The sequence below is a fragment of the Nothobranchius furzeri genome, chromosome 16 (genome assembly GCF_043380555.1).
Source record: "Nothobranchius furzeri strain GRZ-AD chromosome 16, NfurGRZ-RIMD1, whole genome shotgun sequence".
NCBI lineage: Eukaryota > Metazoa > Chordata > Actinopteri > Cyprinodontiformes > Nothobranchiidae > Nothobranchius > Nothobranchius furzeri.
The window spans coordinates 32,130,962-32,149,306 of NC_091756.1; the positions used below are offsets into that span (position 1 = coordinate 32,130,962).

The window sequence follows — 18,345 nt, forward strand, 5'->3', positions numbered from 1 at the left end:
CTGTATAGGTGTTGGACTGTGACCAGCTGCCTTCACCCCACCATCAGGAGGCATCTGGTTGTCCGGGGTCTGTCTCTGGGTCTGTTGCTGCCCATGCTGTGATGCTTCCTTCTGGCCATCACGCGCATGCATCACCCAGAGGTCAGTCTGCTAACACCCCTTCTTGCGTGCGTTCACAGGTTTTGCTGTCGTCTCTAGTTCCAGAGACAACTGTTCAAAATCCTGTTGTAAATAATTTTGATGAAGATAAAACAATTTTACACAACGATGATACAATTTTAGACTCTGTCCTAGGATCATTTCATCAGGGCGATGGGCGTTTTAAATATGGGGGAGTTCAGTGTGCAGCTATTACTGTTGTTGCTTTAACAAAGCACAAACAGAAGAGTGTTTTCTCTTGGGATTTTGCCGTGTTGGATAACGTTGTTGAGTTAGGAGATGAGCTGTACACAGATTTGCGCGACAACAAGAAGATTAGAGGTGGACATGAGTTTCTCTCTGTTCCAGACTTGCCAAAGGAAATTGACATGGAAGAACAGAGTTTTAAGCTTGTTTACGGGGATTTCGTTTTAGGAGATGTAGATGTAGCTGAAGGCGAGTTAATAGATGCTGGTGTGTACACTCCTCTCCTGGATGGATTGAAGAAGATGTGCACACAGCATGAAACTTGCATTATGACATTAAGTGGCAATACTTGTGCTATCATTTGTGATAATGGACGTTATGCTGTAGTAGATTCCCATGCACGCTCCGCAGACGGCATGGTAGACCCGACAGGACAGAGTGTAGTTCTGTACTTTGCGAACCTTGATAATGTTTTTCAACATTTTCAGAGGTTTGCTAGTGAACTGGTGGGATCTCAGAGGTTATTTGAGATCACTGGAGTGGATATTGTTCAGATGGACACATTTAAAAATGTATCTGAACAAACAGATGACATTGACATAAACCCTGTTATTTTTGTTAGTGATGCTAGTACTAAAGATTTTCATTTCAGTCCCGTTTCTACAGACGTGTCACAGGCGTTGAGTAAATGTCTGAATGTGAAGTCTGCGATGGTTGAATCATCTCCTGTTCCTTCATGTAGCACAAGTGTGGTTAACGTTGATGATGACAACAGTATTGTAAACAATGATACAATTTTAAGCTCACTTACAGGATCATTTAATCAGAGCGATGGGCGTTTTAAATATGGCGGCGTTCAGTGTGCAGCAATAAGTCTTGTTGCTTTAACTAAGCACAACATACAAAGTGTTTTTTCATGGGATTTTGCCATGTTAGACAATGTTGTTGTTTTGGGCGATGAGCTGTACACATATTTACGCGACAGTGATCTAATAAGTGCTGGGAATGTGTTTCTTTCTGTCCCAGAATTGCCAAAGGAAATCGTTATGGGCAAACAGACTTTTAAGTTGAATTATGGGGATTTTGTTTGTGGAAATGTAGATATCGTTGAAGGTGAACTTATAAATGCTGGAGTGTACACTAGTCTTTGGGATGGTTTGAATAAGATGTGTACACAATATGAAACATGTTTTTTTACACTTGGAGACAATACTTGCGCTTTACTTAGTGAAGATGGACATTATGCTATTGTTGATTCACATGCTCGTTCTGCAGATGGAATGGTTGACCCAAACGGTAAAAGTGTAATTCTATACTTTAGTAGTCTTGACAATGTTTTTAGATATATTCAGAGGTTTGCCAGTAAATTAAATGGAACTCAGAAGTTGTTTGAGATCAGTGGAGTTAACATTGTTCAGATGGACACATTGAAAAATGTTTCTGAACAAACAAGGTTGCCTCCAACAACAGGAAAGGAGGTTAGACGTGAAGAGTCATTTCCACTCTCGGAACCAAAAAAGTTACAGACAGATGACACCGACATAAACCCTGTTGTTTTTGTTAGTGATGTTAGCACTAAAGATTTTCATTTCAATCCCATTTCTAGGGACGTGTCTCAGGTGTTGAGTAAACGTCTGAATGTGAAGTCGGCAATGGTTGATGAATCATCTCGTGTGATTGGTGAATTGGGTGTACCATGCATGAATAAATCAATAGTGGCAGATGGAAACTGTTTTTTTAGAGCACTTAGTCAAGCTGTTTCTAGCACCCAGGAATATCATAGAAAAATCCGTCTTGCTTTGGTCAATCAGTTAAAAAAGAATCCTCAAATGTATCAAACCATTTTAAGAAGTGAGTATTCCTCGGTTTCGCAGTACCTCACCTCATCCAGGATGCAGTACGTTGGCAGTTGGGCAACTGAAGTGGAAATTCAAGCTGCTGCTGATTATTTTGGCATTAACATATTTACTTACTGTAATGATAAATGGCTTAAATATACATCCAACAGCATCTTTTCACAGCAGGCTGTTTATTTGGAGAATAGTAATGGTAACCATTATGAGACAGTGGTTTGTGTAAAACAACCTAACACAGGAACTTGTTATGGTTATTGTGGCCCTGTAAATAGTATTTCTGGTAGATACAATACTCGACATGCCCCTACAGAACATTTAAAATGTTCAGTAGAAACTGTCACACTTGAGCCGAGTTCCATAGATACAGATGGTGTTAGTGTTGTTCATTCAAATACTTTATTTACTCCTCTGTCTGCAGATTTTTGTAAAACTCTGTGTAATCGGTTGAAAATAGATTTTGAGAAACACAATTCTCAAGAATCCACATCAGGTGGGCCTTTAGGAAATGTGTGTAAGACAGAACATATTATTGAAGATGGTAACAGCTTTTTTAGAGCTGTAGCTCATGTAATTAGTGGGTCACAGAAGGGCCATCGTAAGATCAGACTCGCTGTTGTTTCTTATATGTCCAAAAATGCTGAAGAGTGTGAGAAGTTTCTGGGAAAAGAACATGCTTCTGTGTCAGAATACATAAAAAAGTCACAGATGAATTATGTCGGTCACTGTGCTACAGAAGTAGAATTTAGAACTACAGCCAGTGTTTTAGGATTACCCATATTTATCAACAATGGCACAGAGTGGGTCAAATATAGTTCTCAAACTGGTAATTTTGTCACTGAGGGACTATATTTGTCAAACTGTAATAATCATTTTGAGCCCGTTCTTTGCATAAGACTGGGTAATAAAGAAACATGTTTTGGGTTTTGTAAAGTTGATTCTTTGTCAGACAACGTAAACAAATGCAGAAGGTCAACTATGATGCAGTTAAATGCTGACCCAAACATGGAAAAGATGAAAACGAGGAAGAGTTTTTCCAGATATTTAAAGCAAAATAAGGCTTATGCAGAAGCCTCTAATTATAAAATGGTAAGTGCAGTTAAAGACAAAATAAAAAGTCAGAAGAAAAATGCATACAAGCAAAATGTTGCTTACAGAATGAAAAAGATCAGCACAACCAAATTTAAATACAAATTTCTTCTTGCACATAAAGAGAAAGTTAAACATAAGGCCAAACATAGGTCCATTTTCAACTATCATCATAACTTGGCTCATCGAGAAAAGCTTAAACAGATGAGTGTGTATAAGTACCATCAGAATTTGGCTCATCGAGAGAAGCTTAAACAGATGAGTGTGTATAAGTACCATCAGAATTTGGCTCATCGAGAGAAGCTTAAACAGATGAGTGTGTATAAGTACCATCAGAATTTGGCTCATCGAGAGAAGCTTAAACAGATGAGTGTGTATAAGTACCATCAGAATTTGGCTCATCGTGACAAAAAGAAAAAAATGAGTAAAAAGAAATACCTTAATATTGAGCATAAAACATGTTTAATAGAAAGTATCCAGCATAAAAGAAAGCTGATTAAAGTAAATTCACAAAACTTTAATTTTGTTGTAGATCAATTTTTAGAGAAGGTGAAAGATGGACCTGATTTTGTGTGTTGTGTCTGCTCACGGTTGTTGTTTAGACATCAGGTCTTAAATTGTAATCAAGAATACTATAGAAAAACCAAAGAAATGTCACTTATAGCAGATAAATGTATAAGTGACAATCATCTACACAAATGCAATGATGCCTGTAGATTACCTTGCAAATTGAATGTATGTAGAAATAAATTGATAATCTGTTACACGTGTCATTATAAAATTAGTAAATGTCAGATACCCCCAGAAAGTTCAATCAACAAGCTGACTGTTGATCCCATCCCACCTCAACTGGCATGTTTAAATACATTAGAGCAACATTTAATAGCGATGAATATACCCTTTATGAAAATGTTGGCTCTGCCCAAAGGTGGTCAGAATGGGATTCATGGTCCTGTCACTTGTGTACCTGCAAATATAGTGGAAACGTGCAGTTTGTTACCACGTACCAACATGGAGGGGTCTTTATTACCTGTAAAGTTAAAACGTAAATTGACATATAAAGGACACTATGATTATCAGTATGTTGACACACAGCATGTTCAGGAAGCTCTTCAGTATTTAAAACGTCATAATTTGCATTATAAAGATGTAGAGTTCAATGAGTCTTGGATTAACACATTTACTCAGGAAGATGAGTCGTCTGTCCTGCAAGAAGATAGTGGTTCTGGTAAAGATGAAGATACTTGCATAGATGGAGAAGATGAGTTATTGCATGACAGACAACAGCACTGTATGTTTCAGGACACCTGTCTCATGCCAGTAGATATAGGACAAGAAGCATTGGATCAGTATGTGGATAACATATTAAATGTAGCTCCAGGTGAAGGTAACAATCCAGTGAAATTGCTTTCAGATTTTACAAATGAAGCAAAAAGTTTTCCCGTCTTGTTTCCTTCAGGATCGAATACTTACTATGAAAGCAGACAATTTCGTTTGACTCTGAATCGGTATTTCAACAACAGGCTTCTTCATGTCGATGGTCGATTTGCTAACAATGTAGAATATATATTTTTTGCACAGTACATGTCTGAACTAGAGCAAGTTGTGTCCAAAGTTTCTATAGCTTTGCGTAAAGGTAAAAGCGGTGAATCTCAGAAGTTGGGTAATTTGATACAGGATCAGGATTCTTTAAATAAGCTGTTAGAGTTTGATGATGGCTACCGGTTTCTTAAACCAATTCGCGGCACACCTGCTTTTTGGCAATCTGCTCAGCGAGACCTCCTGGCTTGTGTAAAAATGTTGGGCAAACCTACTTGGTTCGCATCATTTTCGTCGGCAGATTTGAGGTGGACTAACCTTCTTTATAGTATTTTGAAACAGGAAGGCAGAACAGAGACAGTGGAACAGCTGGAGTGGGCTGATAAATGTGACCTCCTACGTAGGAATCCAGTAACTGCTGCCCGAATGTTTGATTTTAGATGGCATGTCTTCTTAAGGGAAGTGCTAATGTCTCCTGCCAATCCCATTGGTAAAATAGAAGATTATTATTATCGTGTTGAGTTCCAGCAGCGTGGTTCTCCTCACTGTCATTGCCTTTTCTGGGTTTCTGGTGCTCCCATTTTAGATAAGAACACAGATGAGGAGGTCATTGCATTTGTTGATGAATATGTCACATGTGAACTTCCTTCTGAAGACGATTCACTACATGAAGTCGTCTCATCTGTCCAGCAGCACTCCAAACGGCATTCAAAGACTTGTAGAAAGAAAAAAACTGTTTGTCGTTTTAATTTTCCACGGCCTGCATCTGTTAGAACTTTTATTAGTCGTGGTGAAAAGTATCAAGATGCAGTGAAGACTTGCAAGTGTGATAAAACAGATAGCACTGTACAGTGTGCCTGTGCGTCTCAAGATAAAGCTCGTAAACAAGAAATGGACAAAGAAGTAGCAAGTGCCATTTTAACTAAAGTAAAGACTGCTATTTCTAGTGAAGACTGTCCATATAACAGTGTAGAAGGTCTGTTTCAGGGCCTGGGTATCAGTCAGGAACTATTTGAGATGGCATATAAACGATTTTGTCGAAATACACATGTTGTTTTGAAAAGGGAAGTTAATGAAATCTGGATTAATCAGTATAGCAAGTTGCTGTTAAAAGCTTGGAATGCTAATCTTGATATCCAGTATTGCGTCGATGCTTATGCATGCTGTGTATACATAATATCTTACATGTCTAAAAGTGAACGGGAAATTGGCCTTCTGCTTGCTAATTCTCAAAGAGAAGCAGCCAAAGATGGTAATCTTAGTGCTAAAGAGGCCTTGAAGACTCTTGGTAATGTTTATCTTCATAATCGAGATGTTTGTGCGCAGGAAGCAGTCTACAGGCTAACTAACATGCATCTAAAGGAGTGTTCTAGGAAAGTTGTGTTTGTTCCCACTGGTGATAATATAGTGAAAATGAGTTTGCCTATTTCTGTTTTGAGGCAAAAAGCAGCATCACAGGATCTTACTTCAGATGACATGTGGATGACCGGATTAGTTGATCGTTATAAGAAGAGGCCAAATGATGATGTGTTCAATGATATGTGCCTGGCTACGTTTGCATCAGAATATCGTGTTTTGAGTAAAAACGAAAAATGTAGAAACCCTATAAAGTTAAGTAATGATTTAGGATTTGTTACAAAAAGAACTCGGACTAAACCAGCGGTTGTTCGTTACGCGCGTTTCTCTGAAACCAAAGACTCGGAGAAATTTTTTCAAAGCATGTTGCAGTTGTTTTTACCGTACCGCCATGATAGTCAACTTAAGCTTAACTGTGAAACTTTTGAGGAATTTTACAGAACTGGTTTAATTAGATTTTTTGATAGAACAAACCACTCGGTAAAGGCTGTTGTAGATTTAAATCGGAGTAAATTTGAGTTAGAATCTGATCATTTGGATGCTGTGAATAATATAGTCGGTGATGTAATGTTAGAAGATGCATGGTGTGAGTTGTGTCCGGCAGTTGAAATGGAACGTTTAGAGTGTGTTGAAATACTGAAAGAATCAGAACCGACAGTAAGTGACGAGGCAGAAGTAATCCCAGATTTGGCTCCATGTTCAAACCAAACTGCACATTTAGAGAAGAGAAACACGATGCGTAGAGGTGAAGGTCTGGCATTGATTAGGTCTTTAAATGAAAAACAGTTTTCTGTTTTTAATCAAATCAGGCAGTGGTGTGTAGATAAAGTTAATGGTAATAACCCTGAACCACTGCATGTTTTTGTTACAGGTGGGGCAGGCGTTGGGAAAAGTCATTTAATTCGAGCAATCGAGTATGAAACACAGAGATTACTGTCACCAAGCTGTAGACATCCTGATAATGCATGTGTAGTATTGACAGCTCCTACTGGGATTGCAGCATATAATTTAGGTGCAACAACAATCCACACTACACTGTCTATAGGAAAGGATGTGCGCTTACCGTACACTCCTCTGGGTGAAGAAAAACTAAATTCTTTACGTACAAAATATTGTGATTTGCAGCTTCTTATTATTGATGAAATATCAATGGTCGATCATAACCTGTTGTCCTATGTTCATGGTAGATTACGTCAGATTAAACAAACGGGTGACTTTTCACCTTTTGGAAATGTCAGTGTAGTGGCTGTTGGAGATTTCTTCCAGCTACCTCCTGTTAAAGGGAAGCCACTCTATTCTGATGGTGTAGGTAGCAACTTATGGTCAAGCCTATTTAAAGTTGTACAGTTAACTGAAGTCGTTAGACAGAAAGATGCTGTGTTTTCTGGACTGCTAAATAGAATCAGAACTCATACAAAAGGTACACCATTGTTACCTGAGGATTTAAAGGTTTTAAAAACTTGTGAAACAGGTGAGGCAAGCTCAGCATTGCACATATTTGCAACAAATAATCAAGTAAATAATCACAACATCCATCAGTTATGTCACGTTTGTCCTGATTACATATCAATTACAGCCAAAGATTATGTTAATGATAAAAGAACAGGCAAACTGAAGTTGTTGGAAGGGAATCATGCCAGAGCTTCTAATACTAACTTGTCAGAAGTGTTACAGTTGGGTAAGGGTGCGCGTGTAATGTTGTGTAAAAATGTGGATGTCATTGACGGTTTAGTAAACGGAATTTGTGGTACGTTGACGGAAATTGTAATTTTAGAAAATGACACCTTTCCTAAGAAAGTTTATGTTCAGTTTGATGACCATCGTGTCGGCTTGCAGAGGAGGAAAACCTCCCAGTCTCTGTCAGCAAATTTAGCTGGATCTACACCTATTGAACCCGAGGAGGAAAGAGCCACTGTTAAAGGTGGATTACGTCGACAATTTCCTCTTAAATTAGCTTGGGCGGTTACGGTTCATAAAGTTCAGGGACTCACTCTTGAAAACGCCGTTGTTAGTTTTAGGAAAATATTTGCACCAGGTCAAGCATATGTAGCACTTAGCCGTGTAACAAGTCTTTCAGGACTCACAATTCAGGACTTTGATGAAAAACGAATCTATTGTAAAGATGACATTACAGTTGCAGTTAGTAAAATGACCCCTTTTTTGACTCCAAACTCACAGTTCGACAGATTTAACTCTTCTGCATTCACTGTGTTTTTAATGAATGTCCAAAGTCTGAATCGACACGTTAAAGACTTAGCTTTCTGCACACAGCATTTGCAACCTAATTGCATTGCTGTCACAGAAACATGGGTATCTACAGACAGATCAGATGCAGTAAAGATTGATGGCTATAGTTTTTACAACTGCCCACGAGGTTTAGCTTATTCTAGTACTCATGAGTCTTTGATTGCTTTTCAAGAACAACAACATGGTGGTGTTGGCTTTTATACTGCAGATGGTGTGGCATTTAAAATGTTGCAGGCTCCAGACGTCAACTTGGAGAGTTTAGTGTATAGCTTTGTTAACTTACACATAGTACTTGGACTCATTTATCGACCTCCTCTTTATCCCCTTTCTTTGCTTAAAGTAAATTTAACAAAGTTGCTTGATTGGCTGGAGGTACAAAGTGAGACATTAGTACTAATGGGAGATTTTAATGATGACATTTTAAAATCATCAACAATATTAAAACTTTTGACTGACAGAGGCTATGCCCAAATAGTCAAACAGCCAACAACCGAGAAAGGCACTTTAATAGATCATGTCTATGTAAAATCCAACAAGTATATAACAGAAGCATCTGTTATTCCAACATATTTTAGTGATCATCAGGGCATCATGTGTGCTTTGACACGGCTTTAGTTTACCTCAAAAACAGCTTTGATTTGATCAACACCTAACTGCAGAATTTGTAATGTAAAGAGGTGTGTGTGTGTGTGTGTGTGTGTGTGTGTGTGTGTGTGTGTGTGTGTGTGTGTGTGTGTGTGATCAATTTTAGCTTTAACATTTACTAATATTTTACCTTTCCTTACATGAGCTATCTCTACTGAGAGCAAAATCAATTTCGTTGTACACCTATGCAATGACAATAGAACTTGTATATATATATCATACATATAGTCTGTCAGAACTTTTCTATATGAAATATATTGGATGTATTGTTTTTAAGCAGTGTACATGTTTCGATGCCGTTGAGAGGTTGTGTACACTCAGGACAACTTCGCTGCCGCGTTCCATGTGTGAGAGCAGGGGTTGCAGGACAATGTGCGCACAGGAGTGTAGCAAGATTTTTAAACTGTGGGTGCTGAAATTTCTCTGATGCATATAGGTGAGAAGTGTTACATTCGCAAAATATTTAGCTGTCATGAGAGCAACAAAGGGGGTAATAACGCGCGGAACGTTTTGGTGTCGTGCATTTGTCATGGCACTAGAATTTCGGGAGTGGTGCAGCACCACGCCTATGTAGGAAAAACCACTAACTGCTGCTGTATGCTTCACCATTTCTGTGATTTCAATTTTCATGTCCCCTACTGACCTAGTCAAAATAACATTGAGCCATTTCCCACCTTCTCTCAGCTCTAGAATGCTCTTTCCCCTTGTCCTCTGCATTAATCTCTCACCCACTTTTTAATCAAAACTAAAAACATATCTGTCCAGATCAGCAATTAATACACTAATTTTATTGTTGTAATGTGTGTGAGTGTGTGTGTGTGTGTGTGTGTGTATTTCATCTTCTTTGTTGCAAAATGTGTAGGATGTATTGGAAAGCTTTTAAACGTCTTTTTTAACATCAAAATTAAATGTGTTTAAAAGCTTTCTAAAGGTTTCGTTTCCTGCATTAAGATGGTATTTATTGAAATTAAACTGAAAACCTTTAGTACAATTGGCCTCTCATTCATCACTACTAAACGATGTAACAATTCAACACCAAATTATGCATAATGTTAAAAATTAAACTGGTGAATTTCATGCTGTTTTAATGCAGGGTTTGCTTTACCTGGTAAAATGCACAAAAAAGCAAAGGCAATGGTCTGGTCTCCCAATTGTGGGACAGGGTTCAAATCCCTGTGTTGCCCTGCTAATTGTGTTGATCACTGGAAAAAACTATTATTAAAAAAGGCAAAAAACAATAAACTTTAAGTTTAAAATCTTACTTGCTGCAATTCACCCTAGAACTAAACACATTTTGATTTCAAGGACAACTGATAAGATCACACCCATGGGCATTTCTAGCGTGCTTTTGTGAGTACTGAAGCACCCCTAAATTCATCTCTAGCACCCCTAAAGTTTAACATTTATTTATTTATTTTTACAATTTATGGTGATTTTTAAACACATATCTAAAACAATTGGACAAAACATTGTTTTACAAACAATAATATAGCAAATCTCCCCTGTCTCAAAAATGGTTTGATCGTGCTCACCTTTCCAGCCTCTACTCTGAGCCTTCCTGAGTGGCTGACATGCCATTAGGAACCACGTTTCTTTCTGTGGGACAGTCCTGAATTTACATTATTTTTCACAGGTCTTTGAATCTTGCATAAACTGATTGTGAGGCGAAAACCGCAGCTGTCAATCAAACTAGAAGGTGGGACTTTGACGCAGGTCTGGCCACTCACGAACCTCCATACCAAATGGTAACGTCAGAGTGATCCAGGACTCATGGGAGATGAGCGCAGTGGAGAAATGCTGTTACAATAAAGGCTGAAGGGTTAAACTTGCTCAGGTTCTTCAGTAATCACACAGGCTGGTGCTGAAGAAGCCCAATAATAAGCTAACACAGACAAGGTACTTGTGTTCTTTCATAGCCAAACCCTTTTGAATAGCATTTAACAGTTGAAAAATCTAATTAAATCCTTGATTATTTCTTCAGACATGTCTGAGGGAAAAAAATCAGAACATTAAATTTAAATCTTAACTTATGTCAGAGATCAAAGTCACTAATTGTTGTTTTCTCTCCTCTAAATTTCTACTGTAAGAGACTATTTGTCATTTTTGCTAAGCTACCATTCTGTTTTAGTTGTTTAAATTCTGGGGAAAAAAGACAATTTATCAAAAAAGTTTGGATTTATTTCAATGGGATGTTGATATTAGTGGAAAATTGTGAAACAATCAAATCATGCATATGTCATAAAAAGCAAACAATGTTTAAGGAAATGGTGCCATAGTGATTTAACTTGCTGAGCTAGTAAAAACATTTCCAGTGTTGTGTAATAAAATACAACAAGTTTGGCATGTTTGTGACTTTATTTGTTGATGTTGTTCAAGTTTTAATTCATCTAGATGTTGCTGTCTTTAATTCACGTAAAATCTCTTTGAGCTGTTATTGAGCGAATCAAAATCAATGTGGTGTAAATTGGTGTGAATCACACTGTATTATTTATCTAAAGCCAATTGTCTGTACAAATTATTACACTTTTAAAAGTTTGTAGGTAGCACTCTAGAGAAAATGGATCACATGCTTTAACAATTTTCACATAGTTCAGTTAGAGGCTGCATTTATAGGCGCTTACCAACTGCATAAGTTCCTAGAACCATCCCTCCAGTAAGAACATTTTCACATTGCATTCGCACAGCACTCAGAAACGTCTCACTACTAGGGCATACTCTATCTTTACCACACTGGTGATGTGATGTTCAGTCTCGGGCAAGTCGGAGGCTGTTTGTGGAAGTTACAGTCAAACGTAAGGTCACAGCGTCATGCCAGAAATCGCCATGCCCCTGCCTTTCTGAAAAGCTATCAGATCTGAATGGTCATTACAACATCAGGAAGACAGTACATGACCTTAGTGTCATCTTGACTAAATTAGAGGGAACAAATATGGGCATTTCACCATAAAACAGTTGACTTCCTGTAGTCAGGGGGCGGGGCTTAGGTGATGTCAGCTGTCCACATTGTCACTGTCTTCAGATGTGGTCAGTGATCACACAGACAAAGTATGAAATTGATCTGATCATGCACATGGGAGTTAAGTCAAATAAGGTAATGGCGACTGGTCAAAGTTTGAGGCTTAGCCACGCCCACACCTTTATACTTATTTAAAATCCGACGGTTGAATTTTTTCCTCTATGTCTTAAGAGTATATAGCAGAGGTTTGAAGGTGATCGGTGGAAAGGGCGAGGAGATATCATTCTCCTAATAACGTGTGCGAAAACCACTAAATTGAGTACTTGGACCAAAATGGCCGACCTCCTGTGCGACATTGTGCTTGGCTCCAAGAGACTTTTTTGTAGGTCCTGGTGCACTACATTAGTGTGCCAAATTTTGTGATCCTCAGTCAAAGCATGGCTTGGGGCTGACTGTTTTAATGGTCCTAGGGGGCGCTGTTTCAGAAAATAGGCCACGCCCACAAACTTCAGCTGTCCAATTCTATTAGGGGTCAGAGTAGGATCACTCATCAGAACTTGTATGGCGATGTCACAATGACTGAAGAAATGAGAGACAAACGTATTTCCATGTCGTGATGGCGAATTTCGCCATTCTCCCAAAGCCCCGCCTTTATTCGAAACCTGCCAGTACTATAGACCAAGTGACCTCAACTTGTCTGCTGCTATTCGCCACTGTTTGGTGGTGATTGGTTAAAAGGAGTCCAATAGGGAGCTGTGAAAAAAAGAGTGGCGTGGCGACAGGTCAAAGTTTGAGGCTTAGCCACGCCCACACCTTTATACTTATTTAAAATCCGACGGTTGAATTTTTTCATCTATGTCTTAAGAGTATGTAGCCGAAGTGTGAAGGCAATTGGTGAAAAGGGCGACGGAGCATCACTCTCCAAACAACGTGTGCGAAAACCACTAAATTGCGCACTTGGACCAAAATGGCCAACTTCCTGTGCGACAATGCACTTGGCTCCAAGAGACTTTTTTATAGGTCCTGAGACACCACATTAGTGTACCAAATTTCGTAATCCTCAGTCAAAGCATGGCTTGGGGCTGTCAGTTTTAATGGTCCTAGGGGGCGCTATTTCAGAAAATAGACCACGCCCACCGGAATTTCACATCAGATCTTTTGGGGGGCCAGACTAGGATCACTCACAAGAAGCTTCGTGGCGATATCTCTAGAAATGACGAAATGGGAGGCAAACGTAAGGCCTAAGCGGTACGCCTGAATTCGCCGTGCCGCCACAGCCCCGCCTTCTGCAGAAAACTCCCATAAAGTGAAGCCAAGCAACCCCAACTTGTCTTCAGTTACCCACTACAAATTTGGGGTGATTATTGGAAAGGGCGAATTTTGGAAAATTTCCCAGTAAAACTTGACCTTTTAAGTCCTGAGGGGGCGGGGCTTATGTGACATCATCAAACGACCATTCATTTGTCTTCGGAGGGCGATGACAATTGTCCACAGAACATTTCTTTAACTGTAATTCTTTCATTTATGAAATTATAGCAATTTGAATTTTTTTGGCGAGTGCTCGAACTTTGAGGCCTGGCCCCGCCCCTTCAGTATTTACGAAAAGTCAATTTTATTGTCTCATTTGAATCGTCCATCGCTTCTGTTCGATCTCGCACAATTTTTGAGACGATGGTGCGAAAAATGACCAAACTGTTCAACCAAATATAGACCCTAGAAATGGCCAAAACGGGGTCAAAATGGCCACTTTACTCCAAAATGGCCGACTTCCTGTTTGATATTGACCATGGTTGCAAGAGACTTTTCTGTGCGGACTGTTGAGTACTACAAGTATACCAAATTTCATAACTGTACGATAAACTAAGCTTTATGGAGAGGGGTATTTTTCACTTTCTAGGGGGCGCTGTTCAGTCACTTTTTGACGAACTTTCACATCGCCAGTGAAATACGTAAATTTCACGCACTTTCTATATTGGGCCAGAATTTGGTGACTTTTTGGATATGCTAAGACCCCCTAAAGGCCATTCAAAGACGCGGAAGAAAAAAGAATAATAATTAAAGCTGCAAGCAGCGTCGTTCGGCCCTCGCAGCGAAGCTGCTCGCCCTCTGTCCGCACCCCCTCCGCTCCATCCCCGACGCTCTCCAAACCCAGCTCCGCGCCGCTCCGTTCTGGCCGGCAGCCGGGGGCACCAGGGCACGTCTGGCACAACAGAAACATCAACCACCCCGACACCAGAAACCGTGAACGGCCTCCTCGTCCACACCTCACCCTGACTCAGCATCCCCTTTGAGCCCAGCATTACACGTCTCACCACTAGGAGATACTCTATCTTTACCACACTGGTGATGTGATGTTCAGTCTCGGGCAAATCGGAAGCTGTTTGTGGAAGTTACAGTCAAACGTAAGGTCACAGCGTCACGCCAGAATTTGCCATGGCATCAAAGACCCTCCCTTTCTGAACAGCTAGCAGATCTGAATGGTCATTACAACATCATGAAGACAGTGCATGACCTTAGTGTCATGTTGACTAAATTAGAGGGGACAAATATGGGCAGTTCACCATAAAATAGTAGACTTCCTGTAGTCAGGGGGCGGGGCTTAGGTGAAGTCAGCTGTCCACATTGTCGCTGTCTTCAGATGTAGTCAGTGATCACACAGACAAAGTTTGAATTTGATCTGATCATGCACATGGAAGTGATTAAGTCAAGTAACGTAATGGCGACTGGTCAATGTTTGAGGCTTAGCCACGCCCACACCTTTATACTTATTTAAAATCCGACGGTTGAATTTTTTCCTCTATGTCTTAAGAGTATATAGCAGGAGTTTGAAGGTGATCGGTGGAAAGGACGACGAGACGTCATTCTCCTAATAACGTGTGCGAAAACCACTAAATCGAGTACTTGGACCAAAATGGCTGACCTCCTGTGCGACATTGCGCTTGGCTCCAAGAGACTTTTTTGTAGGTCCTGAGACACTACATTAGTGTGCCAAATTTCGTGATCCTCAGTCCAAGCATGGCTTGGGGCTGACAGTTTTAATGGTCCTAGGGGGCGCTATTTCAGAAAATAGGCCACGCCCACAAACTTCAGCTGTCCAATTCTATTAGGGGTCAGATTAGGATCACTCATCAGAAATTGTGTGGCGATGTCACAATGATTGAAGAAATAAGAGACAAACGTATTTCCATGGCTTGATGGTGAAATTCGCCATGCTCCCAAAGCCCCGCCTTTATTCGAAACCTGCCAGTGCTATAGACCAAGTGACCTCAACTTGTCTGCTGCTATTTGCCAGTGATTGCTGGTGATTGGTTAAAAGGAGTCCAATAGGGAGCTGTGAAAAAAAGAGTGGCGTGGCGACAGATCAAAGTTTGAGGCTTAGCCACGCCCACACCTTTATACTTATTTAAAATCCGACGGTTGAATTTTTTCATCTATGTCTTAAGAGTGTATAAAAGATGTTTGGAGGTGATTGGTGAAAAGGGTGTTGGTGCAACACTCTCCAAACAACGTGTGCGAAAACCACTAAATCGAGTACTTGGACCAAAATGGCCGACTTCCTGTGCGACTTTGCACTTGGCTCCAAGAGACTTTTTTGTAGGTCCTGAGACAGCACATTAGTGTACCAAATTTCGTACTCCTCAGTCAAAGCATGGCTTGGGGCTGACAGTTTTAATGGTCCTAGGGGGCGCTATTTCAGAAAATAGGCCACGCCCACCAGATGTTGACATCTGATTCTTTTGGGGGCCGGACTAGGATCACTCCCAAGAGGTGTCGTGGCGATATCTCTAGAAATGACGAAATGGGAGGCAAACATATGTCCACGTCGGTACGCCTGACTTCGCCGCACCGCCACAGCCCCGCCTTCTGCAGAAAACTCTCATAAAGTGACGCCAAGCAACCCCAACTTGTCTTCAGTTACCTGCTACAAATCTGAGATGATTATTTGAAAGGGCGAATTTTGGAAAATTTCCCAGTAAAACTTGACCTTTTAAGTCCTGAGGGGGCGGGGCTTATGTGACATCACCAATCGACCATTCATTTGTCTTCGGGGGGCGATGACGATTGTCCTTAGAAATTGTTTTAACTGTAATTCTTTCATTTATGAAATTATAGCAATTTGAATTTTTTTGGCGAGTGCTCAAACTTTGAGGTCTGGCCCCGCCCCTTCAGTATTTACGAAAAGTCCATTTTATTTTCTCATTTGAATCGTCCATCGCTTCTGTTCGATAGTACACTATTTTTGAGACAATCGTGCGAAAATTGACCAAACTGTTCAACCAAATGTAGACCCTAGAAATGGCCAAAACGGCTAAAAATCTCCATTTCAACCCAAAATGGCCGACTTCCTGTTTGATATTGACCATGGTTGCAAGAGACTTTTCTGTGCGGACTGTTGAGTACTACAAGTAAACCAAATTTCATAACTGTACGATAAACTAAGCTTTATGGAGAGGGGTATTTTTCACTTTCTAGAGGGCGCTGTTCAGCCACTTTTTTATGAACTTTTACATCGCCAGTGAAATACGTAAATTTCACGCACTTTCTATATTGGGCCAGAATTTGGTGACTTTTTGGATATGCTAAGACCCCCTAAAGGCCACCCAAAGACGCGGAAGAAAAAAAAAAATAATAATAATAATAAATAATAATAATAAACGGAGCAGATACAATAGGCCTTCGCAGCTTCACTGCTCGGGCCTAATAAGAAGAAACGGAGCAGATACAATAGGCCTTCGCAGCTTCACTGCTCGGGCCTAATTAAAGCTGCAAGCAGCGTCGTTCGGCCCTCGCAGCTCCGCGCCGCTCCGGTCTGGACGGCAGCCCGGGGCACCAGTGCACGTCTGACAGAACAGAAACGTCAACCACCCCGACACCAGAAACCGCGAATGGCCTCCTAGTCTGCACCTCACCCTGACTCAGCATCCCCTCTGAGCTCACCATTAAATTGAATATTAAGATTACGGCGTTACGCCAGAATTCGCCATGGCATCAAAGCCCCTCCCTTTCTGGAAAGCTATCAGATCTGAATGGTCATTACAGCATCATGAAGACAGTGCATGACCTTAGGGTCATGTTGACTAAATTAGAGGGGACAAATATGGGCATTTCAGCATAAAAAATAAATTCCTGTAGTCAGGGGGCGGGGCTTAGGTGATGTCAGCTGTCCACATTGTCATTGTTTACAGATATGGTCAATGATCACACAGACAAAGTTCGAAAAAGATCTGATCATGCACATGGGAGTTATTAAGTCAAGTAAAGTAATGGCGAAAGGTCAACGTTTGAGGCTTAGCCACGCCCACACCTTTCAACTTTTGAAAAATCCGACGGTTGAATTTTTTCCCCTATGTCTTAAGAGTGTATTGCAGAAGTTTGAAGGTGATTGGTGAAAAGGGCGACGGAGCATCACTCTCCAAACAATGTGTGCGAAAACCACTAAATCACGTACTTGCACCAAAATGGCCGACTTCCTGTGCGACTTTACGCTTGGCTCCAAGAGACTTTTTTGTAGGTCCTGAGACCCCACATTAGTGTACCAAATTTCGTAATCCTCAGTCAAAGCATGGCTTGGGGCTGAAAGTTTTAATGGCTCTAGGGGGCGCTATTTAAGAATATAGGCCACGCCCACAAACTTCAGCTGTCTATTTCTCTTGGAGCTCAGACTAGGATCACTCACCAGAAGTTTCGTAGCAATATCACGATAACTGAAGAAATGAGACAAACGTATTTCCATGGCGTGATGGCGATTTTCGCCATGGTCCCAAAGCCCCGCCTTTTTTCAAAACCTGCCAGTACTGGAGACCAAGTAACCTCAACTTGTCTACTGCTGTTTGCCACAGAATCCTGGTGATTGGGTAAAAGGAGTCCAGTAGGGAGCTGTGAAAAAAAGAGTAGCGTGGCGACAGGTCAAAGTTTGAGGCTTAGCCACGCCCACACCTTTCAACTTTTGAAAAATCCGACGGTTAAATTTTTTCCCCTATGTCTTAAGGGTATATAGCAGAAGTTTGAAGGAGATTGGTGAAAAGGGCGACGGAGCATCACTCTCCAAACAACGTGTGCGAAAACCACTAAATCGCGTACTTGATCCAAAATGGCCGACTTCCTGTGCGACTTTGAACTTGACTCCAAGAGACTTTTTTGTAGGTCCTGAGACACCACATTAGTGTACCAAATTTCGTAATCCTCAGTCAAAGCATGGCTTGGGGCTAATAGTTTAAATGGTCCTAGGGGGCGCTATTTCAAAACATAGGCCACGCCCACAAAATTCAGCTGTCTATTTCTCTTGGAGCTCAGACTAGGATCACTCACCAGAAG

The 18,345-nt window shown here is 40.6% G+C and overlaps 1 protein-coding gene across 1 annotated transcript in view; it reads left to right on the forward strand.

The window, feature by feature from the left end:
* LOC129160663 (uncharacterized) overlaps positions 1-13,465 on the forward strand; it is a 33,612-nt gene extending 20,147 nt beyond the window's left edge. Inside the window, 1 exon segment of the mRNA XM_070545562.1 lies at positions 9-13,465. Coding sequence (XP_070401663.1) covers positions 9-9,044 — 9,036 coding nt within the window. The 3' untranslated portion in view covers positions 9,045-13,465.
* Positions 13,466-18,345: the final 4,880 nt, after the last annotated feature.